At 49.1% G+C, this 25,176-nt stretch overlaps 8 protein-coding genes across 11 annotated transcripts; 1 reads left to right on the top strand and 7 right to left on the bottom strand.

Moving 5' to 3' along the window:
• Positions 1-129: 129 nt before the first annotated feature.
• Positions 130-1,101, bottom strand: FOIG_12360 (uncharacterized protein; the record flags this gene model as incomplete). The annotated part of the gene is made up of 1 exon (XM_031213263.1): positions 130-1,101. The coding sequence occupies one exon, from the start codon at positions 1,099-1,101 to the stop codon at positions 130-132; it is 972 nt and encodes a 323-aa protein (XP_031057008.1).
• A 66-nt stretch (positions 1,102-1,167) lies between these two features.
• On the bottom strand, positions 1,168-4,126 carry FOIG_12359 (uncharacterized protein). Its single transcript, XM_031213262.1, has one exon. The coding sequence runs from the start codon at positions 3,074-3,076 to the stop codon at positions 1,865-1,867; it is 1,212 nt and encodes a 403-aa protein (XP_031057007.1). The 5' UTR covers positions 3,077-4,126; the 3' UTR covers positions 1,168-1,864.
• Positions 4,127-4,184: 58 nt separating this feature from the next.
• FOIG_12358 (sterol 24-C-methyltransferase) lies at positions 4,185-5,910 on the bottom strand. Its single transcript, XM_031213261.1, has 3 exons — positions 5,392-5,910; positions 5,018-5,339; positions 4,185-4,969 (listed from the first exon to the last, which is right to left on the bottom strand). Exons 1-3 carry the CDS (start codon positions 5,628-5,630, stop codon positions 4,385-4,387), a joined length of 1,146 nt encoding a protein of 381 aa, XP_031057006.1. The 5' UTR covers positions 5,631-5,910; the 3' UTR covers positions 4,185-4,384.
• Positions 5,911-6,339: 429 nt separating this feature from the next.
• FOIG_12357 (uncharacterized protein) lies at positions 6,340-8,726 on the top strand. Of its 4 annotated transcripts, none has more exons than XM_031213258.1 (4): positions 6,340-6,913; positions 6,969-7,568; positions 7,616-8,283; positions 8,342-8,726. In XM_031213258.1, the coding sequence occupies exons 2-4, from the start codon at positions 7,375-7,377 to the stop codon at positions 8,515-8,517; spliced, it is 1,038 nt and encodes a 345-aa protein (XP_031057003.1). In that variant the 5' UTR covers positions 6,340-6,913; positions 6,969-7,374; the 3' UTR covers positions 8,518-8,726. The 4 variants fall into 4 exon arrangements, with proteins under 4 accessions (XP_031057003.1, XP_031057004.1, XP_031057005.1 ...); XM_031213259.1 differs by having other exon boundaries at positions 6,358-6,913; positions 7,060-7,568; XM_031213260.1 differs by having other exon boundaries at positions 6,358-6,913; positions 7,060-8,283.
• A 112-nt stretch (positions 8,727-8,838) lies between these two features.
• Positions 8,839-9,864, bottom strand: FOIG_12356 (uncharacterized protein; the record flags this gene model as incomplete). The annotated part of the gene is made up of 2 exons (XM_031213256.1): positions 8,839-9,747; positions 9,790-9,864. 2 exons carry the CDS (start codon positions 9,862-9,864, stop codon positions 8,839-8,841), a joined length of 984 nt encoding a protein of 327 aa, XP_031057001.1.
• Positions 9,865-11,062: 1,198 nt separating this feature from the next.
• On the bottom strand, positions 11,063-12,431 carry FOIG_12355 (uncharacterized protein; the record flags this gene model as incomplete). Its single annotated transcript, XM_031213255.1, has 4 exons — positions 11,063-11,071; positions 11,118-11,943; positions 11,994-12,242; positions 12,292-12,431. 4 exons carry the CDS (start codon positions 12,429-12,431, stop codon positions 11,063-11,065), a joined length of 1,224 nt encoding a protein of 407 aa, XP_031057000.1.
• Positions 12,432-14,441: 2,010 nt separating this feature from the next.
• Positions 14,442-14,627, bottom strand: FOIG_12354 (uncharacterized protein; the record flags this gene model as incomplete). The annotated part of the gene is made up of 1 exon (XM_031213254.1): positions 14,442-14,627. One exon carries the CDS (start codon positions 14,625-14,627, stop codon positions 14,442-14,444), a length of 186 nt encoding a protein of 61 aa, XP_031056999.1.
• Positions 14,628-18,121: 3,494 nt separating this feature from the next.
• On the bottom strand, positions 18,122-24,880 carry FOIG_12353 (uncharacterized protein). Its single transcript, XM_031213253.1, has 2 exons — positions 24,450-24,880; positions 18,122-24,205 (listed from the first exon to the last, which is right to left on the bottom strand). Exons 1-2 carry the CDS (start codon positions 24,662-24,664, stop codon positions 18,931-18,933), a joined length of 5,490 nt encoding a protein of 1,829 aa, XP_031056998.1. The 5' UTR covers positions 24,665-24,880; the 3' UTR covers positions 18,122-18,930.
• Between the last annotated feature and the right edge of the window lie 296 nt (positions 24,881-25,176).

The raw sequence follows: 25,176 nt of genomic DNA, 5'->3' as shown, positions 1-25,176 counted from the left end.
AACAAATAGGTGCCATTCTGAAGGGAGGCGGAGCGTTGGCTTATTGAGAGTAACCAAAGCGATGCTAGGCGCAGTGATCAATGAGAATTCGCTTTCATACTGCGACTTTACTATTCATGCATCTGATTGTCACTCCATCCAAGAAGGCACTTGGGTCAACCCTCTCATCTCCTTAACAGTCTCCTGCCACAACAACTTCCTAACCCTCACCCCTTCCTTCGAGGGTACAAAATCACCCAAATCCGCAACTTTCTTATCCCCCAACAACTGCCCATGCGTTTCGTCACCCACCACAATCGCAGCATGTAATCCGATCCATCCTGCCTTGTCGACCGACCTCGCACGCAGAGCTTTGAGCAACAGCGCTGGAAGGCGGATGTAAACAGGGAGAATATCCGTTATAGATGTATCGACCATACCAGGGCAGAAGTGGTTGATTATGACTTTCTTGGGAGGGTAGCGATTGGCGAGTTCGTGTTGGAAGAGAAGAACGAGGAGCTTTATGTCGCCGTAGCGGGTGAGAGGGGGAATGACACCCGGTGCGTCAAAGTGTTCAAATATGCCTTCATTTTCCTTGAGGGGAACTTTGCTAGCGAGACTTGTTTGCCAATGCATGCGACTTCCTGTCCATGTAATGCGTGTCGGCGCCCCCTCAAGCTCAGCTGTTTGCTCAAGAGTAGGCAGAAGAAGCAAAGTCAAGAGAACATTAGACAGGTAATTAACTTGAAAGTTCTTTTCGTGCCCCGTCGGCACAAGCTCGAAGTTAATATCACTTATACCAGCGTTTAACATGAGTAAGTGAAGTTTCCCATGCTTGCTCTTGAACGTCTCAGCGAAGGCCTTCACACTGGCGTACTCCGTTGTGTCGAGCTTCACCACTTGGACAACAGCTTTGGGATTGATAGCCGAAAGTGTCTTTCGGACTTCTTCACCTTTGGGGATATTTCTAACCGCAAGGATCAAAGTCGATAGATTGAGATTGAGGAGTTGGCGGGAGAGTTCGAGACCAATGCCGGCTGTTGCGCCTGTGACGATGGCTATTTTGTTGGTAAGATCGATACCAGGCGGCAGAGGCTCGACTTTGGGCTGTATGAGAGGCATTTTGAGATCAAAAAATGTTCCGAAGCTATCAAGGGAATATGTTGGATTGGTGGTGGAAGAAAAAGCTCTGAGTCTTGGTCATTCATCTCTCTTTGGGTAATGTGGTGCTTCTTATATCAACACCTCGAACCCTCCCCAGTCTCAATTGTAGCGATGCATCAATCTCTATTACAAATCTATTGTTTCTACGGTTCATTACTACCGACAAATTCATACTCAATGGGCTGGTTTCTGGTGGGCAAAGTCGCCGAAGAATGTTGGTTGAATTCCGACTCCACCAAAGTCCGCCGTGGTGAACTCCGTCCGTAGGGCTGAAAAGAGGTAGACTTATCTCGCCGGCAACAACCCGAATGCCGCATTTCGTAAATCTGCCCGAGAATATCAAACTAGCGCGAGAATAATAGTTTGGCATCGTAATGGAAGCTGAATCTCGTTTACTTGACTTCTTCGTGTCACCCGAAGGAGCTATTTGCACGGAGGCATTGGGACTCATCACCAGTCATCCTCACGCAGGCCAGTGTGTTTCAATCGCAAATTGTTCAATATTATCCAAAAAAGGGTATTCTCATCACCCACACCATGATCAAGAGACTCAAAGAGACTGCATGCATATTCTCTCCAAGACATCCTCTTGACCCTCACAGATGAGTCTGACTTACTCACAAAAGGTATCTGCACCAAATCCATCCCAAAATCCCAAACAAACGCCTATCCCATGTATCATCACTAAAATGACCGGCTACTTTTATCCAATTCCCATCCCTCAATGCCTATGCTCCTCCGACGTTTCATTATGCGACGGTAACTCTGCCGCAAAACTTTGCTGCGCCGGCGCCGGCGACGTATATCCCGCCGAATACTGCGAATACATACTCGCGCGATGCGAATCAGCAGCCGATGGGCTAGACTGCGACCATCGCGGGTCATACGACCCCGTGGAATTACGATAGTTGCTGGGTGGATGCCCCGGGCTAGGCTGTTGTTGCAGGTTTGGTGATTGCTGCGGGTGGTAGTAATCGCCGGGGAGTTCCATGGGGAAGCTTTGGATGTTGGTTTTTGGGGGCACGGGTGGTGCTTGTTGTTGGTATTGGGCGTTGGGTGGAGGTGTTTGGCTTGGATGGTAGCCGTATGGGCTTTGGGGGTATTGAGAGTTGGTGGCGTCGGGACGAGCGTAGGGGTATGTTGGCGAAGGTTGGGGTTGGAGATGAGGTTGTTGTTGCTGTTGAGCATATGCATAGGGCTGAGCGTAAGAAGGACCTGGGCTCGTGGGTCCAGGACCAGGTGGAGCAGCAGCAGCAGCAGCAGCGAACTGACCCTCCGTCATAGTCTGCTGTCTCAAAGCCTGTTGTCTCGCTTGACTCGCCTCAGATCGATCATTAGGGTTATACGTCTTCAGCTTTCCATCCTCAAACATAGCCTTCAAAAGACCAGCATCAAGCAACTCCGCCTTCTTAACCATACGGTTAACCATATCAACACTAGCCTTTCTCGACTCCGCCTTGACGAAACCCATCAAGGTGATGTTACACTTGAGCTCGACATCAGTTCGAAGATAAAGGCCTTCCTTCGGTGCACCGAGTTGTTCAAGTCCAAGCTCAGGTTGCTCCGGTGGTTCAATACCCGGCTGATTCCCCATAATGCGGTACTTGTTTCGCATGTCGATACCAAGCGGGATATAAATATGGGACTGCATACCCCACGGCATATCATGGAAACATCCATTAAACGTGAGCTTTCCAGATCCTATCTTTCCCAAGCCGGGGATGTACTGGATGCGCTCTGTGATCTCGTACCAGGTGCTGTAGTACTCGTCGGCGGCGGCATGTCGGGGAGCGGGGATGGGCTTGTGCGACAGGACGAGAGGATTGACGGTGATGATTTCACCGTGGGAGTGAAGAAGATCGATGGCGAGTTGTCGGGGGATGAAGCCCGGGATGGGCGTGATAATGGTGAGGGTTTCCTTCTTTTTCAACATCGTGGCTTGATGGATCTAGGGTATCGTATCGGGTTTGTTATGTTTCAGCTGCAAGGTACGCCACGATATCGATCGAGCTCCAATTAGCTAACCACTCATAAGATAGCAATCTTATCAGCCGTATCGTCCTAATCAATCGTGAAATATCGTATCTCCGTGTCTTTCATTAATTGTCGTGTATCTCGTAGCAGCTTCGTTTCGTCGGTGACGCTCTTATCGCTTGTGTTCCAGCTAGATTCGCAAAACAGAGAGAGGGGAGGAAAAAGAATGAGAGGGGGGACCACGGGGATTAAAAAAAAGGGCTGCAGAGAGCAAGCAGGGGTGGCCAGCCACTGATGAGTGATGCGAAAGGGTCTAAGCTATACCGCCACGACTATGATGATGACGTGAGACGGCCGGTTCCATTTGCTGGGCGTTGATGATCATTTGCTCCTAAACAAGCTGTGAGCTTCAATGCCCAGAGAATAATGTCGTAATCACCTGCAATACCAAGCCCTGTCTTTTTAATCCCATCTTTTTGACATTTTTAATCGCCAACTCTTGAGAATAAAGCTCCCCATTTTGAAACGATCGTATTCAGCCCTGTCCCACATCGGCCCCAGCCCCCCCGATCCCGCTGAGCTATCCCGAGATTTCAGCGCGCGTACGGCAGTAAAAAAAAACACATAGTGATCACAGCTCGGATTCCTCATCTTCCGACAAGCTGCGCCTTCAGAAATTCCTACAGAAATCTATTCACAGGGTCATAGGATGAGTGTTCCCACCCGGGAGCTAGCTTTCCCGTGGTAATTGGTCATTGACGCGCGGTCTCGGAGGCTTGGTGAGATTCTCGGCAGTGGATATTGGGGACCGTTGGAGATCTAAGCCTTATCGATAAGCTAGACGGCTAAGCTTTCAACACGTGAGGACCTTAATAACATGGAACCTTGCGGGTTTAGATGTTGTAATGGGCGGATATTGGAGGATTACATATTTCTGACTGATGTAAAGTCCGCTTATGGCTTTTACAGGGTATTTGCTCACTGCTATGGAGATATGATGCGGCCAGCCCTATCGGTTACATAGTGGATGCTACCCTGAGCTTAGCAATCGAGATTCAAGGGGATGCATGAGGCGAAAGTAATAAGAGCGATTCATAATGAAATATTTGCTTGGGTCCGTAGCTTGATATTAACTTTTCGATGTATTATTTCTTTGGGTATATCCCATCCCTTGTCGATAATCTTCCCCCTATCAAAAGCTCCTCTGTACCTTGACCCTCTGTGCCATCCCATCTAACAACTGTTGACCACCCTAGCTTCCTCCTTATTACTCAGACTCCTCCGGCTTTCTTCCAACCATCAAATACATAGGTGTAAACAGCTTCCTCTTGCCACCCTCAACCAACGCATCCGCCGCTTGTCCAAGACTATCCGCCGTCTTCCTCGTTCCCTTCGGCGCAATCCAACAAGCTTCCAATGCCCCAATAACATTATGCATCACAAGTCTTCCCCACTTATTCATCCTCAAAACCGTAAAGAAATCACCGATAGTCTGTGCATATCGCATATCACTGTCCAAAGGCCAGTACCAAGGTGCTGTTCCATCATCTGTAGCTGCGAGATCCTCGTGGTGAAGAAGCTCGAAACCAGCTGCTTGGATAGCAGACAGACCGTGGTCGATCTTGAACATCTGGGCGATACCGTCACCTTGTTCGATGTCCAGACGGATACGGCGCTGTTCAAGATCGTCGTTGTTGTAGGTATCTGTCATGAGCCATTCGTAGACGCCAAAGACACCACCGGGTTTGAGGACTCGTCGGATTTCGCTGTAGACGCCTTCTAAGGAGGGTGCGTGGACGGTTGCTTCGATAGCGTAGACGGCGTCGAAGGAGTTATCTGGAAAGGGAATTTTCTTCGATGCGTTAGTATATCCCTGTGGGCTCGCTCAGAATCAACCTACCATGAAGTCTCCCTGGACAAACCTAAGCTTATCAGAGAGTCCCTCCTTCTCAGCATAGATAGTTGCCCGCTGGACTTGATACTCATTGAGATTCAACCCAGTGACATGAGCACCAGTAAACTTGACGATTTCTCGAGCAGGTCCACCAACACCGCAGCCAACGTCTAGGACTTTCATGCCAGGTCTGATACCGATGTTATGAGCGAGATAGTGTTCGTGTCGAGCGATAGCACGGTTGAAATTCTCGCCGTAGGCAAACCGGCAGAAATGAAAAGACTGAGACCATCCGTACTCGTAGAGATCGGTTGCGAGGTTATAGTATCTAGATTTCAAAAGTCAGTAACAGGAAAAGGCTAGAGCTAAGGGGAACTTACTGCCTTGTCAAACTGGCGTAGTTATCAGTTCTCTCCTGTCTTACAGCCTCAACTTCATCTTCAGCCTTTTTGTTATCCCAGAACTGAAAGTACTCGTCGACAGCTGCAGCATGGGCTCTGTTGTCTTTGTTGATCATGGCTCGCATTCCGCCCTTTGACTCTTTTGATTTTCGATGGAGGACATTGTCGAAGGCCGAGTTCTGAGCCTCGTCATAGGAAATCAGTTCTGAGGAAGACATTTTGGAGTTTCGAAAGAGTCAGAGTGTAAAGACTTAGAAGAATAGAGAGAATTGATGAGCTCGGAGTGGTCTGATTTTCGTTTGAGGAGAATTGTTCTTGTTTAAATAGAAATCGGAAAACTCGAACCCGTATGCAAAGGAGGCTGGTCCTTTGATATTTCGGATTCCTTCCCAACTCCATACTCTCTACCATTTCTCCAACTATTGACTCTTACAACTATGATACAATCCTTTTGCGAAAACGAACAAGAGCTGTATGTGCCGCCATTGTGCTCCTTCAGTTGACGTTGTGAAACAGAGTACGAATACGAACTCCACAACCGAATGCGAGAACTATCAACTCCCACTCACCGTTACGCGTTCCAGTTTATTACGGGGGAATAATCGCTCAAGATAACGATCTGATCTGATCTAGATAGAGGGAAACTTATCTGCACCAATCGGATTGTCGTGAATTACCTTGTTCGTCTCGAACCGAGCCATTGAGTTGCGGGTGTCCCTGCAGCTCGCTAACGGCGTTGACTATTTGAGGCATCGGCTATTGTGTCAGATTTTGTTTGGAGCTTCGAGACTTTCCTATGTTTTCCGGAGCCCTTTAACTATATTCTGAATACTGGTGTTTCGTATTCGTGCCTGGGCTGGATCCGAGATTCCAATCTCAAGAAGAACTTGTAGACAACACCGGTCTGCGATTTCAGCCTTTTGCGAACAATCAGAGCGTTGTCTACTTTCTACTACTTCTTTAGCCATTTTTCGTTTCTTTAAAAAGATGTATTGAGGGCATGGTGTTGACCTTGACTTACCTGCTGTGTGGTTCCTTTACGAGACTGATAAACAAGCAACTCGCACTATCCACGGCGTTTCCAAGGCCTAATGCTACTTAGTTTTCACAATATATCAGATTTGTTAATTCTTTGTATGCTGCATCACTCTTGTCACTACTGCTCTTCCTCTTATTCGACCTCAACCGAAAGCACCTAAGCTTTGAAACGAGCCACGCGTGAAATTTCCGTCGAATCGGGCTTCAAGCATTTTTCTCTCACAAAAGAACATCCGTGGTACCTTCTTCGAGCCCTATGTCCTCTATCGTCTGCAGGCCCTAGAGCGAGAGTGATAGAATCGATATTAGTTGATTGAGGTTCACCTGAGTGGCATTCCACGGATTGGCGGGTGGCATTCTGCTTGCGCGAGCGATGGAAAAGCGAACATTTGTCTATGCTCTCAGAAAGACGTCCAGTAAGGTTGAAGAGTTTCAGATGCTTGGAACTTGGTTGTATAGAGTGGTAAGTTTAGTGAAACAGGTAACCTGACGCGAACACGTCCTCTCAATCGCAACAGACATAACTTGGAAACGCCGTCCTAATAGCACAATTCACATATCTACTACATCATCCCTCAAATCGAATACTCTAATATTCTTGCATAAAAGTCTGCTATTACTCCCATCGCGCATTCCGTTTTCTTACCCATCGGTATAAATCTGGGAATAGTTTCAGTTCCTAAATGGCTGCCTACATACCCTGTAGAAGTGGCTGACAAGAGCCAGTGGATACTAATTTGCGAACACGATGATATGATACAGCCAGGCTGCAGTATTTCTCATGAATCGATCCCAATGCAGCTTAATTCGCATGCAGTGATAGAATTGGGTTGGTTTGCGACGTGGTATAAAGCAGGCGACATCCCCAACTTCACCGCTTCAATTACGGAACATCTCCAGTAACTTCACCCACCAACAACGACAATGGTTTTTAACATCAGCTCTGTCCCCGACTTTGACGGCCTTCCTGAGGTTAAAGGCATGCCTAAGGGCTGTGCCTGGGGTGTTTTTGATCGTGACGGGAAGAAAGATCAGGTTGGAACGCTGAACTTCCTGACTCCCGATGTTGTTCGAAATGCCGCTCTCGAGGTCAAAGATGGAGTCTCCATATCTCTAAAGTACGTCTCCTGAAAGACACTCATTGTTATATACTGACGTTTGATAGCTGGCCGCTCAATGCCATGAACAAGCTTAACATCCCAGGGCGATTAGCCGCTCAGCACAAGATCCTCTACATACCCGAGAGCATGGCAGCGCTTCCTTTTGAACAGGGCAAATCATGGGACGATGAATTATCCTTCAACACGCAGTGTAGCAGTCAATGGGACAGTCTGTGTCATTTCCAGCACCAGCATTCTGGTTTGGCATACAACGGTGCAAATCCTGATAAAGAAGCCTTGTCAATTGACTCAACCGAGTCCAACAATATGCCAACCCTGGACCATTGGCACTCCCGAGGCTGCATTGCCGGTCGAGGCGTGTTGATCGACTACGCTTCTTATGCTGAGGAAAAAGGCATAGAGTTCCACGCCTTTGATGGGAACCGCATCACGGTTGAAGACCTCGAGGCTTGCGCAGCATATCAAAAGGTCGACTTCCAACCAGGCGACATCCTGATTGTCAGAACAGGCGCAACCGAAGTAGTCGATAACATGAACCCTGCCGATCTGGGTAAAATGGCCGCTGCGAAACTCACAGGTCTTCACGGCTGTGAAGAAACGGCTCGGTGGTTGTGGAACAAGCGGTTTGCTGCTGCGGCGTCAGACTCGAATAGTTTCGAAGCGTATCCCCCATTGAAACCTGATGGTTCTATCGGTGGAATGAAAGATCTCGGTGAGTCGTTCTTTTTGTTACTGTTTGGGGGACTGTGAATGTTTGCTAACTGGTGCAGTGCTTCATATGTATTGTTTGAACATGTTTGGTATGTCGATCGGCGAGTTGTGGGACCTGAAGGAGTTGGCGAGGTATTGTAAGGAGAAGAAGAGGTACTCGTTCATGATTACTTCGACTCCTTTGAATCAGCCTGGATTGATTGGATCGCCTCCGAATGCTTTGGCTATTTTCTAGGAGGGTAGTGGTTATGAGACGCATTGGGGGGTTGAAGGTACAGAGGCGCAAAACGCTCATCCTTTGTACAGAACACACGTTCGATACCAAAGAGACTGGGTGACTTTTCATTATACAATTGGTATCAGAAATCCTCAACAAACGTGGGTTACTGTAGTACCTTAGGTATGTAGGCAATTACTCAAAAGTACCGGCCCTGATGCTTTTCATTCATCCCAATCTCTTCTCAAGGCTCTTACAAATGCCGACTGCTTCACCGAAGCTTTTCATAAAACCTTTATGAATATTGACTTCTTTAACTATATGCCAATTACCTAGACCCTATCTTCGTCCAAGTCCAAACATCCTCACACTATTTCTCCACGCCGCTTCCGCAACCTCATCAACACCAACACCCTTCAAACCCGCTACAACAAGCGCCACACGCTCCATATAACAACTCTCATTCCTCTCCTTAACCAAACACTTAGGATCCCACTTATCTCTCTTCTTCGACGCTGGCAACGGTCTCGCATTCTCACAGTACCGCTTCACCACATCGCCCTTCAATTCTCCCCACGGCGCATCGGTCTCTAGCTGCAGTGCGTCGAGCGGTATCTTGGATGCCATCTCCAAACTCTCCGTGCTCTGGAAGCTGAAGCCGTTGACGCTGATGCCTAACCCGAGGGACACAAGCTTCTCCATCTGGCTTGTGCTGCCGACGAAGCTGTGGACTAGACCGCCGCGCGGGAGTTTCTCCATGTATGGTGAAATCATCTCGACAAAGTCGTCAAAGGCATTGCGACAGTGCAAGAAGAGTGGGAGATCCCAGCTATTCTTGACAAATAAGTCCAATTGCGCTTTGAACGCTTTCTTCTGAACATCCTTCGAAGCGTGTTGCTCCTTATCATAGTCAAGACCTAGCTCTCCAAAGGCAGCGATATGTGGAGTATCCTGTGCAAGTGCACTATTCACTCTCTGCTCCAACTCATCAAGGTGTGACTTTCCACCGGCATCAAGCTCAGAAGCATGATATGGATGTACGCCAATTGTATAGTAACACTGCGAGGGGCGAAGCTTGACGATACTTTCGTTGTGAGGTACGTCGGCGAGAGACATGCCCGTCAGCATAACCTTACTAACGCCAGCATCTTTCGCACGGTCTAGGGTGTTGATAAAGTCCGGTTCGTGATACTGCTTATCTTCGCGGTATATACCCTTAAATTCCTTCGCGGTAGCTGTAACAGCGACCTAAACTGTCAGACATGTATAGCTTTAGGGTATCGAACTTACATCTGCATAACGAATCTCAGATGATGGAGCTGCTGGAGCTGCTGCGGGGAAAGCACTTAGATCAATAGAAGACATGATTGTTTTGATGATATCGTCAATGTTTAATAGTATTGTCAAATGAGGGGATAATCTTTAGGTTAAGTTTGAAGGAGGAGGTGCTGGGCTTAAAGTACTTCGAAATAAAGTTCCACTCAAAGGTCATGAAGATATCATGCTGCAGCTTAAACACAGCACTAGCTACGTACGAGGAGCTTCCACGGCTTCTACGCCCAATGACAGCAGCAATCAGACTCGAACCCTAAATATCTTGGCTTTAGATTACGTCAGCCTCTCCATTATGTGGAGGTCTCCAGATGCGGAGATGTGAAGCTAGTTTGCTGTGCTGTACCTCTAGAGCTGAGCTGTCAGAAGAGGGGATTCATACGTGTCGACATGCAATGGTCACGCGAGCCAGTTTGCCTTCATCAGTTCAATGATCGGTCTGTTTCGAATAATACTGACTCCCAAAACCGCGGGCCAAACTCCCCATCGCCTCATCAGAAACAACACTCGTAGCCAAGACCATTCTTTTCCTAACCGCTTTTTTTTTTTGCACCCCAGATTCCCCCCAAGCACACCAGGTATACCGTACTAAACCGTGAAACCTACGCGCCGAGCAAGCCTCCGATGCTTGCATGAGCTCCAGGGCGATGCCAAACAGAGTCGCTGTGCAGCCAATCCTCCTATAAGAAGCTAAAGAAATGCGCAAAGCCAAATCCCACCAAGTAAAAAGACTTGGTCTGACTACGAGAAAAGATTTGGAAGGAAACAGTGGGCAGAGCTTTGCAAAGACGACGTGTGATCATCACGCTAAAGCGACTTGAACATCCATGGTTAAAGACAGTGACAGACAGTCAAAAGCAAAAAAGGAAAAAGCAGTGAGTGACTAAAGTAAACGCAGAGGGTACAGGCAAGTAGCTTAAATGAATTGAATTGATGACAATCCACCGGGGGACCAAAGATCTCCAACGCCAATCATGATTCAGACCCAAGGAAATGGAGTGAGCGTGGTGTTGTGTTGAAATCCTGAGCTGCCATAAAACTTAAAGTCATGAACCCAAATCGAAATCAAGGTTGGGTATCACTCGTAAACTGCCGAAAAGCAGATACAACTGCTACGCGATAGCTCATGATAAGGCAAGATAACTGAGCCCAAGGAAATATAAGTGCCGGGGATTGGTCGTATAAAAGCCCCTTCGTCAACGAGTTCGTGGTCAAATTACTGCAAATGGAGTTAGAACTCCTAAATATGTCAGTACATGGAGGTCAATTGGATGAGTCACGCTTACCTGAGGAGGACCGCCAGGTCCGGGGGGTCCAGGAGGGCCAGGAGGGCCTTGGGGACCGGGAGCAGGGCCGCCAAAGTGCTGAGGGCCATAGTTGCCAGGTCCGCCGTGGCTGGGCATGCCCATGTAGTGAGGGGGAGGAGGGGCGGGGCGGTAGGGAGTGCCAACGCCAGAGTTGTTTTGAGAACGTCCCCAGCTGAGGCGCACGCGAGAGTTACCAATGGGGTAGCCCTGCATCTGGTTGATGGCCATCTCGGCAGCGTGGCGGTGGACGAACTGAACGAAGCCGCAGCCCTTGCCAGGAGGGATCTTGACATAGGTGATCTCACCGAAGCCCTGGAAGAAGGATCGGAGCTCGTCCTCGGTGACGTAGCCAGAAAGGCCACCAACAAAGACGGTGGTGTTGTTGGGGTCAGTGAACTGGTTCATCTGAGTGGCAGGGTTAAAACCACCATAGCCGAAGCCCTGCATGCCACCTCCATTCCACATCTGCTGCTGAGGCATACCGCCCATCATGGGACCGCCGTTGTGGTGTCCTTGACCACCAAAGCCGTGGTTACCACGGTTCTTGGGGGTAGCAGTAGAGATACGCATGGGTCGGTTGCCGCAGTAGACACCCTGCATCTCAACAAGAGCACGCTGCTGGTCGTTCTCGTCGGAGAAGCGAACGAAACCATAGCCACGGCTCTGGCCAGACATGGCGTCGGTCATGATCTTGGCAGACTTGCAAGAAGGGAATCGAGCCTGGAAGAGAGAAACCAGGACGTACTCGTTGACCTCGGGGCCAAGGTCGCCAACGAAAATGCTGTACTCGGGGCCACGATCATCCCTGAAGTATGTTACTAATAATTCCTCTTAGCGTTTGAAGAGAGCACATACCGTCGGTCAACGAGACCACCACCAGAAGCCCAGTTAAGCTTGAAGGAGCGCTGGCTGTTAGGAACTGGCTTTCCGTTCATGCCGAGGGCGTTGGTAGCGGCTTCAGGGGACTGGAATTCAACAAAGCAGTACCCAGCATTACCAGAGTTCTTGTCGCGGATGACCTTAACATTGACAGTTTCATGGGCCGCAGACATAAAGACACCCTTGATGAAGTTCTCATCCATCCAAGGCTCGAGCTCTCCCATCCTACACTAGTCAGCACTCGCTTGTGCCATGACAGACAGCTACTACTTACCAAAGAGTGGTCTTGGGAGAATCAGGACCAGAACCGGGAGGAGGGGCAGAGCCCATGTCAGGAGCAGGAGGAGTACCGTTGGGAAAAGACATTGGGCCAGCAGGAGCTGCGTTGTTGGGGGGGACACCGGCGAAATCCATAATGCGCTTTGCAGGAGTTAACACCATGGATGAATATGAACGAGCACGAGCGAAGGAAGTACAGCCAAGCGCAAATTCGCAAAAGAGGAGGAAGAAGGAAGGATATCTGTGGGGAGAACGAACCAGAGTCAAGAACCAAGCACGAGCTTTATATGTTCAAAGAAAAAGCAAGATGTTGCAGGGCTTTACAGAGCAGAGCAACAATAAAAGAAGACTATTCGTGTGTCAGCAAATTCGAAAGCACTGGCAGAGATGAAAGTTGTGCTGTGACAAAAGAAATGCATATAATGTGGGGGGAAAAGAGAGGATGCCGCCTCGATCAGCCCGCAGCAAATAATACAATCCACATCGAATCAGAAGCGCCGGGCCGAACAAACAGGGACGAAAGCTCCAGGTGTAGCCAGTATTGTTCCGAATCAGGATTCCGGGGCTTAGGAGAGTGAATCATAGGTCCGAGGCTCTTGAACCAGGTGGATCCTTTGGGTTCCATCTCGTGAACTCTAGCTCCGCAAACCGAACAATGGCCTGAGTGGTTTGTGACCGAGCGATAGGCTTCCGAGGCGCATCAAATGATGCGCTTCCGTGACCTTCGTAGGGGCTGAGCGTCCAAAGGCGGGTGGCTTTTGAGAGGGAAATCATCGCGATAGAGCAACTTACCGTGGGTAGTAAACTCGTACACGTCGTAAAAAAAAGTCGTAGAAGAGCTATCAGCAGATATTAGCAACGCTGTCGAGGGTCTCGAAGGAGCGTGAAGAAGCGAAAGGTTTGATGCAAAGTCAAGAAATTATGCGATGTGGTGCGCCTGCACGTGGGAAGGTGAAGGTGAAGGTTGAAGCTCAGGCAACAGTGGCTCGTCCATGCGGCTCCTGCCTCCTCAGCCAAACAACGAGCACGAGCAAGTTCCTCTCGAGGGGGAACTTTTCTCTTCTCAAAAATCTTGCTTCCAAAAGGACACATCGATATTCATCAAGACCGTTCACCAACATGACAAGGTTTGCGAGATAAGTCCACGTGCTCAGACAAACCAGTCACAAAAGGCAGCGAGTGGCAACATCGGGGGAATTTGCAGAACGTACCGTCAGAGAATCGAGTACCGAAAGCACAACGAAGTCGCTATTTTTGGATCGCAAGACCTGCAAGACTGATGTGAGTGGCGCAATTCTGCAGAGCCGGATTGAATCCTCTTACCTTCACGCCGAGTCTAATCCTTAAAGAATATGAATCTGATAACCGAGAATTGGACTCCGAAAAGTATTCGTACAGATGCGAATCAAGTCTCTAAGACGCCGTCACGCCGGTACAAGCAATGAAATGCTTCTGAGGAGAGTGATGGAGATGCGAAACGCCAAATCGTCGTTCTCACGCGGGGTAAGGTGCTTTACCAAAGATTCCAAAGGAATGTAGTAAGGTAGCTGCAAACGTTCCCGAAATGAGCTGAACCTATGCCTTTGTTAGTCTTCTGCTGGTCTCCCCAATTGCCAATATCCATGTTGGTCCCGGAAGCTATGATTGGAAGTGTCGAACTGGTCCTAACATCTGTGACGTTCCCCAGGCTGGGTTGGAAATCTCCAAATTCCGGGTGCAGGTTCGTCCATCCTTATTGGTCGATAAGTTTGATGCAGGCCAGACACCGCTTCAACGAACGCTTCAGTTGCTAATGGAGGACCGTCCGCGGGTAAGTTATTCGTGATGCCCGGTCGCAGTATATCGGGAGAGCAGTCCTCAGACGAGAAGTGCCAACATGATACACGTCTTTCCATTCATGGTCTTGGTTCCAAAAGACTCGGCAGCCCTTAAGATCCTCTCCCTTCAGCGTCGTGCGTTCTTCGAAAGTTCCAGGATTTCAGCATCCCTATTTCCGGTAGCGACGGGGGAGTTGTTCGAAATGACAATAGCGTTGCGCCTTAGTCACCAAGAGCTGGCGTAACTGAGCATATGAAGTCGGTAGACGGTCGACACTCGATTGTCAAGTATCGAAGGCTTGGTATGTGACGCATTGCAGGTATCGTTTCAGAAGTCGGCAAGGAGACTCGTTGCGCTGCTGACTTCTTCGGGCTGCTTATCGATATGGTCGCTTCGCGGATGATCGGAACGGATGAACAGATGCGACGGGAGGAACTGAGTGTTGCTCAAAAGTCGAATATAGTATGGAATCTTCGAACCAAAGCACATTCGAAGATCCATGGAGCTGGTCATGTTCTCAAGTAGAAAATTGTCGATGGTGGTGGGCGCAATGCGTATGAAGCGTCGTTGAAGCTGATATCCGACCCAATCCCACAAACCTCCCTCCACCAACCACGAGTACCAACAGATGTGCAAGGAATCGACAAGCAACAAGGGAATGAAAGAAAGCAAACTTACTTTTAGGCGCCAACAAAAACAACAGTAACTGTCACAGCCAATTTCCGAAACACGCGCAAGGGAAGAGCCGTGAAAACCGTGATGAGTACAAAGATGGATGAGGGGAAACAAGAAAGAGAGTCGTGGGATGAGTCGTAATGCGGGAGACAGAGAGAAAAAAGACGAGCTTTTTTTTCTTAACCTTGCCTTGTTTGGGCCTTGGTCTTGGGAACAATCGGGGGCACGCGGGGACGAGGGTACCGGTAGGGGAAAATTGTCGACCAGGGGGTGTGGGCTGCCGTATCCGCTGACAAGGGGATCTTGGATCTTGGTGCGGGCTTGCTAAGGGTGGTACTGAAACAGCCCAATGGACGAATGACGCTGTTAAGTCACTGGGCGAGTGACGGAGCGGCTGCAGGTGCACGGAATTCAGATGAGATGATGGTAACGGTAGCGTGGACCTGGGCAAGCAGGCGCAGTAACGGACACTCCGTAACACAACAAAGCGTTCAAGACGATTGCACAAGGGACAGAGACGAGAAGACGATCAAGCGGTTGCTTTAGAAGAAGATAAGTTTACGCAAGAAGTTTAAGATGGGGGGATGAAAGGTCTCAACAACATCTTAACAGAGGAGGGGAAGAGGCCAGGAAGAGGGCTTTTGGAGAAGCAGACGCACAACATCGAATTACATTTCCATTGGGAGTCAAGAGCCCAGAAGAGACTCACTACGAAGTGGTGGGAGCCAGTAAAGGTGGGTGTGGCTTGAGAAAATGTGTGTGTCGCGATGTGGAGAGACTGGAAGGGATGGAAGGGAGGAGAACGAGAAGGACAAGGACAAAACCTGTGGGCCTTGCCCTAGCTGCTCTTACGCACAGTATCGACAATTTAGTTCGGCAACTTCGCGATCATCGTGATGCATACAATCACTGGACTAGCTACGGCGATGGCGATGGTCAAAGTGGTTCGAAACAATGCAAAGCTCGAGCTCGAGCCTTCTCCTCGAAAACTCGAGGCTGTAATGGCATTGTTTGGGGCCCCTTGTTGTTTCGCTTGAGCTGGATACGTACTTTTGGGACGAGCAAACTCAGCCATGTTTGGGCTTGGGTACCTGTCGTGCTGAAAAGCATTGTGTGGCTCTCCGCAACCAGGGCTACCCTTGACGGCTGGCGTGGCGCTATCTCAGTGCCTAGTGCCTAAAGCGACACAGCTGGGCACCGTTTGGACTGGAAGCTGGACAGTGAACAGTGGACTCTGAGCGCTGGGCGCTGGAAGCAGGACGGAGCTTGCGAGATGAACGAACACAACCCCTGTGAAAACAGCCCTGCCGAAGTGGATCATGAAATCATAGGGCATGAGGGTCGATGGCCTGGAAAGTAGCCCGATCTATCAAGCTGCACTGTAAGGACAGCCGGCGATAGACGACCAACGGAGAGCTGAGTGCAGGGAAGGTGAAAAGATCATTGTTGATCATCGTGTTGTTCGTTGGATGGAAATGCTGGGGGCAATTGAGCATGGCACTGAATTCATGCAAATGGCCTGTCAACTGAGGTCGAACAAGCGTGAAAATGGAATGAAGGGAGAGCCCAGGGCCTCGCTTGTTGGTTTCACCGCGCAAAAGCATTACAACTTCTTGTTGCGGATGAAGCGCGAGCAATTCACGAATGCATGGCTCACTCAGATCTGCGACAATGTTTCAACATCTCATTTATCTGAATATCTCCGGCCATCGTATGGTGATCACCAGCCCTAGGGTTTAAGATTGCTATCGCGACAAGTAACCCCAGACTCCATTGCTTGCATCATTTGCAAGGCTCGGTGTCGAATGCTTGTCATAGCGACGTGCTACAGGCGAGCTCAGAATAGCAACGCCGAGACAACCCATGCCACAAGGCCTTAGAACTTATCCATTCGTGGGCAGAAGACCTGAGCGTGAGCAATCGCAACTTGAGCTTGTTCAGGCATCTTTGCTTTTGACAACAGATAGGGCGGCATCATCAGACAACGCCCGTTCCTCGAGCATCAGGTCATTTCGAGATATCACAACCAGTAGTGATCATACACTCGATAGCTGGCCACTTCAACGTCGCCTTCGCACAATCGAGTGCTCATGACTGTTGACTTTCCAGTAACAAAACAGGACCCTCAAAGCCTTCCAACTCAATTGCATGCCGCTTATGCATGGACCTCAGAATTGAGGCTATTTATCCCTGGGTGACAAACTCTCCCTGAGAAGTGTTAACTCAAACCTAAAGTGTGGCGCACTCCAAAACCCATGTCGAAATGCCCTGTCTAAGCAAGATCTCGGTCTCCTCTCGCGCCAAGACAGGAAAGCCCTTCTAGACCGCACCAGGGTTGAGCCATCTTGGTAATGGCGGGCGTTGCCCTTATCTCGGGAGTAGATGCCAGAACAGCAAAGTTGTCTCGTAAATCAGGCAATATTTCGATTTGCGTATCGTGAATCATAGCACTGTATTGAAACAACTTCGTGCCGAGGTCACCTCATGGAACCATCTGTACTGAAAGCGTGCCACTACAGCACGCCGTCATTATTGCTAACTAAACAGCTCGACAAATGGGAGGTTTTTCCAGGCCTCCGGGAATCGCTGCTAGTGGATCCTTTGCACACCAAAGATTGTTTCTGACACCACCATGCGGCATCACTGTACAAGACAAAGCATCTTTTGACCCTTGATGATGACTGGTGAACTTGCGAGCACTAGTTTGTCCAATCAGGTTGAAGATTTCTCTCTTGCAAGACAGTGCATCATGGTCGTTATTGACAGACTGGCCTTATCCCCTGTCAGACTCTTCTTTGGTGGTATTGAAGGTTGACTACGTTACAGTACGTTGCTTGAGCTCATAGGACTCTGACTCGAAATCTGCAAACATCTTCAGATGGCATGCCTATGCATATTGGTTTCGCGAATTTCTACGCTTCTGGTTCCTCCCTTTAGCCGCATTCATCAATTTTGGGACCAGGGGCCTGGTTGCTACTTGCAGATCGTTCAATCCCACCTTGCGACCCTCGTGGAAAACCCAGCAGTGGACTGGACTGGTGACGCAAATTGCGGCTTAGAAAACCGATGGTCCTGAATAGTTCTCCGCTAACTGTGCTGCAGCTCTGCCCTGGACAAGACTGAATCGTAAACATCTGAGCATCGCAAGATTTTACTGGCTCTTGGTCAGTAGCTTGGAGCGGCAGAGTTGTTACTGAATGTTCATGACACAAGACTGGCATCATCATATCACATCTGACTGGCAGCGCGCTACGCTGCGGTTGCGTTGCGATCTCGCGACAGCCGGCGTGCCAATATCGCTGCGGGGCCTTGAGTCTTCCGTGCCACGCTGCCATCCTTGTCCTTTTCCACATTTTATCGGCAATATGTTGGACACATTCTGCCAATGATGTCTAATTTTTCAACTTGGCAAGATAGAATAAAACTGCTCTCAACATGATGATGGTTTCGGCATTTGCTCTGTTCCGCGTTTACTGATACATTGCAATTATAAACTGAAACAGGACCTACCTTGCATTCCAGCTCAACGTTACAAAAAGTGCCATGTATGTATCATTCGTCGACGACTTTGGCCTCCGTCACACGGCGAAGCTTTTTTCGGCAGTGGATCCTCCACAATACCGACGGTTCCGGCCGTTTCTCAACGCCGATCCGGCCGGAGAGCTTGATAGCCAACGGTCACAAACCACACGCGTTTCTTGTGTCGCTTGAACATTCTGCTTTTGTTTCGGTTTAACGAGTTTGTTGACGGATTGGGCTTGATTGGGGGGACTATGTAACGTTGGGCAATTGCCTTTTTTTTTTTTTTTTTGCTGGTTGTACGGCATTATGAGTGCTGAGGTAAGATGTGAGGGGGTTGCGATGTTTGCCAAGATTGAAAGCGAGGGCAGCTCTCAGGGTTCAGGAGATGAGGAACAGGCATACCTTCGTATTATGACAGTCAGTCTAGCCTTGTGATAATACGCCCGAGTTTATCGTGATATGCCATGTATGGTCTTTCTGAACAAACATGTATCGCGGTCAGCCTAACCCTCACAATAATACTGCTAAGCTCGTGATGATCTGGTGTATCTCTTAACCATAGGCTAGTAAAAAAATAATGATCTAAACGCTGAATCCTCTAGAAAGCTTCGCCCCTCTCTTACTCCATCTCAACGAGGATATCCCTAAGCACCCGCTGTACCTCCAAAGACCTCTCGGCTTCCAGGGCCTTGCTCACCATCGTCTTCAACTGCGCAGCGTCAGGACCCCCAGTCGGTCCAAATACTCCCTTGCCCTTTGCCTTGAACAATGCACCAACAGCCTTAGCCCTCATGATTCTCTGTGGTTCAGTGCCGGTGTCAACCAAGTCAACGTCCAGACTCAGTAGATAAGTAAGCGCCACGGCATTTTCGTCTGATGTTGATGAGAGTGTGGCATCGTTCATAAGATCGCGTACGCACTCGTACCATACTTGGCGCTTGATGGTAGCAAAGTTCGGGCTTGAAAGGAAAGGTTTGAGAATATTGATGATCTTTGTCAGAATGGCAAGATTAGTGTGGCTGTGTCCACGGGCAACAGCCTCTAAGCCATTGGAAGCCGTCTTTTCTGCAAGCTGCTCCTTCGCGACTTGATCCTTAGAGTCGATATCCATTTTGTCTCCATTCTCGGTCTCGTCGTCTCCCTTAAGCTCTTCGAGATACGGCGTAACGATCTCCGCAATCTCATCAAGCATATCGAGATCATCACGAGCCTTTGCAAACTCCCATAGACAGCGGAAAGCGTGCACACGGTATTCGTCGTTGTTTCGCTTGGCTTCTCGAAGCGCAATCTTCTTCATCTGCGCCGCGATCTTCGAGTCTGACTTCCACAAGCTGTGTCCCTTCTCGACGAATTTAGGGTATGATTCAAGGAGTTTCTCTTTGCCAGCGAATGTCTTCAGGGCCAATGTCTTCTCGAAAACAGGCCAGATCTTGTTGAGATTGGCGTCGCTGATTTGGCCACTGACATCACTTGCACTTGCAACATCAGACACCATAGCTGCAACAGTGAAAGCTCCACCGTGTCGAAGTGCCCATTGTGCTGTATCCAAACACCTCTCCACGAGTGCTACGATCTCGGGTACGTAACGAACAACAGTGCGACTGCTTCCAGCGTGCTGCTCCCATACCTCCTTGAATACTTTGCTGGTATACTCATCTGTATCATGAGAGCCCAGGTAGGAGAAAGGAAGCAATTGTGTCTCAAGAGCAGTGAAGTGATCCGGTGAGATCTTAGCTAGTGCCACAATCACGTCCGCAGTCTTTTGACGACGTGACTCCTCCTCTGCTTCGAAGTACATATCAATGAACTTCTTACAGAATCGGTTCTTGGCCGAATCCGAAGCAGCTCTCAGCATATATGCGGTAGCTCGAGCATACGCCTGGCTGACCTCGTCGTTCTTGTCCATTGTTTGCTTCTCCATCAATTGGAGGAACTTATTGCTCACTCCTTTAATGTCATTTGTATGGCGTGTGAATAGAGTCGTCAATACACGGCTGCATCCTATCTTGGTCGGCATGCCAATAGCAGTTTTGATAGTAGCCTCTAGTTTGGGTGCCAACTCGGCCATAACATCCGCGTCCACAAAACGAAGTGAGTTGTCAATTGCCTCAGAAATTGGAGATCGGTTCACCATTTGTGATCGAATCTTATCAATCTGGTCTCGGCTATCCTCGCCAGCTCTCTGGTAATGCCAGTTGATCTGCTCGGGCTCGATAGAGCTCAGCAAACCAAGGAGCTGAGGCACCATCTCCGGAATAAATGGTCGGAGAGCCTTTCCACCCTTCTTAGTGAGCTCGATGACGGTAATAGCAGCAAAGGCTTGAACTTCTTTGACAGAACTTTCGATACCCTTGTCAGACAGAAGGAAGGGAAGAGCTTCTTTCATCATAGATTGAGCAGCAGATCCACTGGTTCCCTCCTCGAGTTGTCGAACAAGAGTGTTGGACAAAGTTCTGCAAAGCTTGAAGGCAGCCTCTCGCACAGAACCTTTGACATCATCAAGAACCTTCAATGCTGATGTCCAAATATCGCGATATCGCTTCTCATACTTGTTGAATGGTTGGCCCTGGATGAGCTCCGAGATAGCAGCACAGCTTGCTTCTCGCATGCGCCACTCTCGCCCCAAGATACTTTTGAGCAAGTCATCCAAGATCGCATCAAAGTGAGTACTGAGAATTGCGCCCGAGTCTTTGACAAGTGCCTTCCAAATATCGTCCATGGATCGCTGCACGTTTTGATTGGGGTCAAATCGGTAACGGTAGAGCTTGGGATACAGCTTAGGGTCAACTTCAGACTCTGAAAGAATGTTGCTAAGTCCAAATCGACCGAAGGCAGATCGAGTCGACCAAGTGGCAGCATTCGCAGCAAGTGACATGAACTTGTAAACAAGCCTTTGATCACCAACTTCATTGGCCAGATTCACAATGTCCTTGTATGAAGTTATAGAGCTGCCCTCTCCAGTTGGCAGAGCACCAGGCTCGAACAACTCTGTTTCTTGGTCCACCTTGAGCTGGGTGCTATTGCCGGTGAAAGCAGACACCAGGTCCTTGACAAGGGCACTCTTGAGATCAGAATCGCCACGCTCGTAGACCAGAGACAACCCGCGCGAGGCGGTCTCTTGTACAAGCTCGTCGCGTGCGCTAAGAAGTCTCATGAATGCAGCTTGAGTCTCTCGGAGCCTTGACTGAACCTCTTCCAGGTGTGAACAATATTGAACGATGCAGAAAAGCCAGATGCCGGAAGCCTTCAGCAGTGATGGCTTCGTGGCCTTGCAGTCTGCGAATATCTTGTTCAAAACAGCTGTGAGAAGCGGGCCACGGGATCCATTACGCTTCTGAAGACAACCGCGGGACTCGACATCCAGGGTCAGCTTTACATAATCGGATTCCCATCGCGCCAGAGTTGCGGTGATAGCATCTCCCACAGTGAATTGCACCTCGACTTGCTTGATCTCATGTAGGGCGAAAAGCTCCTTGAGGATGTTACCCAGGATTCCATGCGACCATCCATCTTCACTCTCATTCGCGGCTTCTCCACTTTCACTCAGCCCGGCAGCCAGTCTTCCCAGAGCAAGAATTGCCTTCTCGTTGCCCTTCTTTGCTGAGGCGACGAGCTTGCTGATAACCTTTTCCAGGGAGTGATCGCCTTCACGTTCTGGGATAGCGAGTCCGGCGGTCCAAAGTTGAGCAAAGGCCTCCAGAGCTGTATCATGAAGCGACGACACAACGTTCTCGCCGGTGATAAACTGAATGGGATAGTGAACATCGTCGGGAATGGGTTGCCCGTAGTAAACGCTTCGAGAGCAGACGTAACTGTATGCCAGTAATCCACCCTCAGCAGCGTTGAGTTCAGGTCCAACCAACTTCTCGGCATTCTCGAATAGTGCACTCAGAGTCTTGCGGCAGTTGTCTATCACAGAAGGGTCGTTCGCGAGATGCGACACAAGAATTCCGAGGGCTCGAGCAGTCAGGGACCGGATTTCCTTATTGTTCGACTTGATCAGCTGGAAAAGGCCATCGCTAAACTCGGTCAAGAATCCCAGTGCCCCACCGGGACTGAGGGATGCCACATCAACAAAGCAACGGATGCATTCTTCCGTGATCGGTGAGTCTTTGAGGTAGGCTCCATCGAGGCATGCCTTCAGATAGAAGATTATGAATCCACTATCGATCGTGTGTAGATAAGCCAGGATCTTCTCTCTCGTCTTGATATCCGTTTTGACGCGTGCATCTAGAGTTTGCATCCAGTCAGGCTCCACTTCGAAGTCTTCGAGAGCTTTGAGGAACATTATGTGCTTGCAATATCTCAGGGCAACTGGGAAAGCAGCTATACGAGATCCTTGGAAGTTCTCAAACACCGAGTGCGACTTTTCTGTCACATCCGGAAGAGGAGTAGTAGCAGCCTCAGTAATAGATTCTGGAATGATTTCAGAACCAAAGAACATGATTATCATTTCCTTCCAGTCTGGCAATTCTAGGCTGGTTTCGGCATGTGCGTGGTAGGTCCAGGGGTCAAGACCTTTGTGGCCCTGCTCGATAACATCACTCCTCTCGCCTTCGTAGGCACCAACGGCCAGAATGTCAATCCAGCGTGCCAAAACATCGGAAAAAGCGAGGCATTGGTTGGCCCACTTGACCACAGCATGCCGAGTGCTTCTAACAGCAGGGGGCTCATCAGCGAGAGACATGAACGTTAGCAGCATTGTCTTCAGCTCTTGAGACTCGCTGCCCGTCATTGCCGGAATGTTTGTGGTCAGGCTAGACAGAGCTCCATCTATGTTCACAACTGCATCTGCAGTCGTATCCTCTGACAGTGACTTAAAAAGCCAGCCCGCGAGTTGCAGCCGCCTCCCAATTGGCATATTCGCACTTCTCGCCAGCACTCCAATCGTTTCGTAAGCTTTCGATCGTAGTGCAATATCGTCGTGGGATGTCCGTTGCGGAACAGGCCAGCCTTGACCCTCTATAAAAACGGACAGCTCATGCACGAGAGGAACAGCAATGTCAAATCCTTCCTGTGAGGGCCCAACGCGTGCTACCCAGGCAAGGTACTGGAATGTCGCAGTATGGAGTTTTGTTTGCTCAAGCGCACTCTTGGGGAGCAGATTCTGTGCCAATCCACTTGACGCTTGATCTTGCGTGGAGAAGTTGAGTTTGACTACAGCCATGATATCATCCGACATTGTTGCCGAGATGGAGGATTTGGAGAGCATGTTCAGAATTCGAGTCCGGTATGTGGGCGGCAGTATTGAGTGAGCATGAAACAGACGCTTGACGAGTGCCTCATCTTCCATAGACACGGAGCTTCGCTTCAATACTTCTTCAGCCGCAGATACAAGTCTGTTATCGAAACTTGACGCAGCATAAAGCGCAGGTAAGAACTTCTCCTCGTCGGTAAAAGCACCACTTGCAAGCAATGCAACGAGCTTGAGCTTTAACTCTGACATCCTCTCGAAGACCTTCTGTGACTCTGGACTTTCCACAGCTAGCGATTCGAGCTCAGATTTGGTCAGTGTTGGGTTAGCCGTGGTCCAGTTCTGAGTTTGCGTAGGGTTTCGTAGTCGTAGAAAAATGCTGATCATGCTGGCGAGGAACTTTGCATCGGCCTCGTCTGACAATCCGATTGCTTCTCGGTAATCGGTATCATCTTTGCTGCCTCTTGGAGGTATCCGGGCATCAAGGAGGAGACGTAGAATGATGTTGAAGAATGGTCCGGCTCGGGCAACACCTTGATCTTTGGCGAATCCCGATAGAGCTTTAGGTATAAGCTGTCTTCGTTCATAGTCATCCAGGCGCTCTATGCTATGTTGTATCCCTGAGATATCGAGTTGCTTGACTAACGGGGAGTCACTGGACTTGTATTGATCAAGCAGCGCGCCTACAGGAAGAATTACCCTGTGTCCAGGTTAGTCTTCATATCAATTTCACGGACTGCTCTGACTTTAGACTGCCAGGAAACTTGAGAGTTCGACAGTAAATTCATCCTAGATGATCCTGAACTCGCCTACGTGGCAGAGATGCTTGGTGACTTCAGGGTAATTTAGGATGGGCCTAGCCGACTCTCCGACTACCTTGGGTAGCAATTTTCGCACCAATTTTGGGGGTCTCGAGTCTTCTTTCACCCTGGGGCCTGACTTACTCCGGGGGTTGGATGAACGTCTTCAGTTTGGAGAATATCTGGACCACCTTAGCTCGAACTTGAGCATGTTCACTAGCGGCCTTGAGGATGACTGGCGGCAGATAACGTTGTAATAGTTCGTGCAGCTTCTGTTCCTTGTTTGCAACATTTAGGATCTTGAGCTCGACGGTATCAAGCAGCTGCAGTTCCCTCTCCTTCGTTGATGCCGTCGCCATGATTGAGGGGGTATTATGTATTTTGAACTTGATCAGGCTCAAGCTTGGAGGATCGCTATCTTTTGAACATAAAAATGTTTTAAAGGTATAGAAACGCGTTCAGACGGTGGTTTGCGACTTTTTTTGCTTTGTAAGAGCAGGCACAGGCAGCTCAGTGACGAATAACCTCAGGTAGGTGCTGCTGGGCGATATTGTCTCCAGTCAACCATATCGTGACGTTGCATGACTAAGCTGACATTAGTCAAGTTGGTCACTTTTCTAGTAGATAATAGACATGATGTTAGAAGCAAAAAACTTCCATTAAAACATAAAAAATGAGTGTAAATCATTATCTAATTTTTATTTTTATTTTTTTTTTTCCCAATTTTATTTTGCGTATCGGGTGATGAGGTGTACTGCTTGTGACGATAGGGTGAGATAAGTAAACTCTGGCCAGCTGTTTGCGTAAGTGAAAATAAGAGCCCTGGTCTCAGAGAGTTCATGATTCCGACACAACGACGTTAGAGGCCTTT

Source organism: Fusarium odoratissimum (assembly GCF_000260195.1).
Source record: "Fusarium odoratissimum NRRL 54006 unplaced genomic scaffold supercont1.26, whole genome shotgun sequence".
Classification (NCBI taxonomy): domain Eukaryota; kingdom Fungi; phylum Ascomycota; class Sordariomycetes; order Hypocreales; family Nectriaceae; genus Fusarium; species Fusarium odoratissimum.
The sequence above is the reverse complement of the archived record's forward strand: the minus strand, read 5'-3'. Positions and strand labels throughout refer to the sequence as shown.

What these genes read in the sequence shown, in the direction of transcription:
- FOIG_12359 (XM_031213262.1), bottom strand. Translation starts at nt 3,076, where the DNA reads ATGTTGAAAAAGAAGGAAACCCTCACCATTATCACGCCCATCCCGGGC.
- FOIG_12358 (XM_031213261.1), bottom strand. Translation starts at nt 5,630, where the DNA reads ATGTCTTCCTCAGAACTGATTTCCTATGACGAGGCTCAGAACTCGGCC. An exon ending in TACGCCAGTTTGACAAGGCA is followed by an intron (nt 5,340 to 5,391) that starts GTAAGTTCCCCT and finishes TTTGAAATCTAG; the next exon opens with ATACTATAACCTCGCAACCG. An exon ending in TTGTCCAGGGAGACTTCATG is followed by an intron (nt 4,970 to 5,017) that starts GTAGGTTGATTC and finishes AACGCATCGAAG; the next exon opens with AAAATTCCCTTTCCAGATAA.
- FOIG_12357 (XM_031213258.1), top strand. Translation starts at nt 7,375, where the DNA reads ATGGTTTTTAACATCAGCTCTGTCCCCGACTTTGACGGCCTTCCTGAG. An exon ending in GGAGTCTCCATATCTCTAAA is followed by an intron (nt 7,569 to 7,615) that starts GTACGTCTCCTG and finishes GACGTTTGATAG; the next exon opens with CTGGCCGCTCAATGCCATGA. An exon ending in CGGTGGAATGAAAGATCTCG is followed by an intron (nt 8,284 to 8,341) that starts GTGAGTCGTTCT and finishes TAACTGGTGCAG; the next exon opens with TGCTTCATATGTATTGTTTG.
- FOIG_12353 (XM_031213253.1), bottom strand. Translation starts at nt 24,664, where the DNA reads ATGGCGACGGCATCAACGAAGGAGAGGGAACTGCAGCTGCTTGATACC. An exon ending in ACGTTCATCCAACCCCCGGA is followed by an intron (nt 24,206 to 24,449) that starts GTAAGTCAGGCC and finishes ACCTGGACACAG; the next exon opens with GGTAATTCTTCCTGTAGGCG.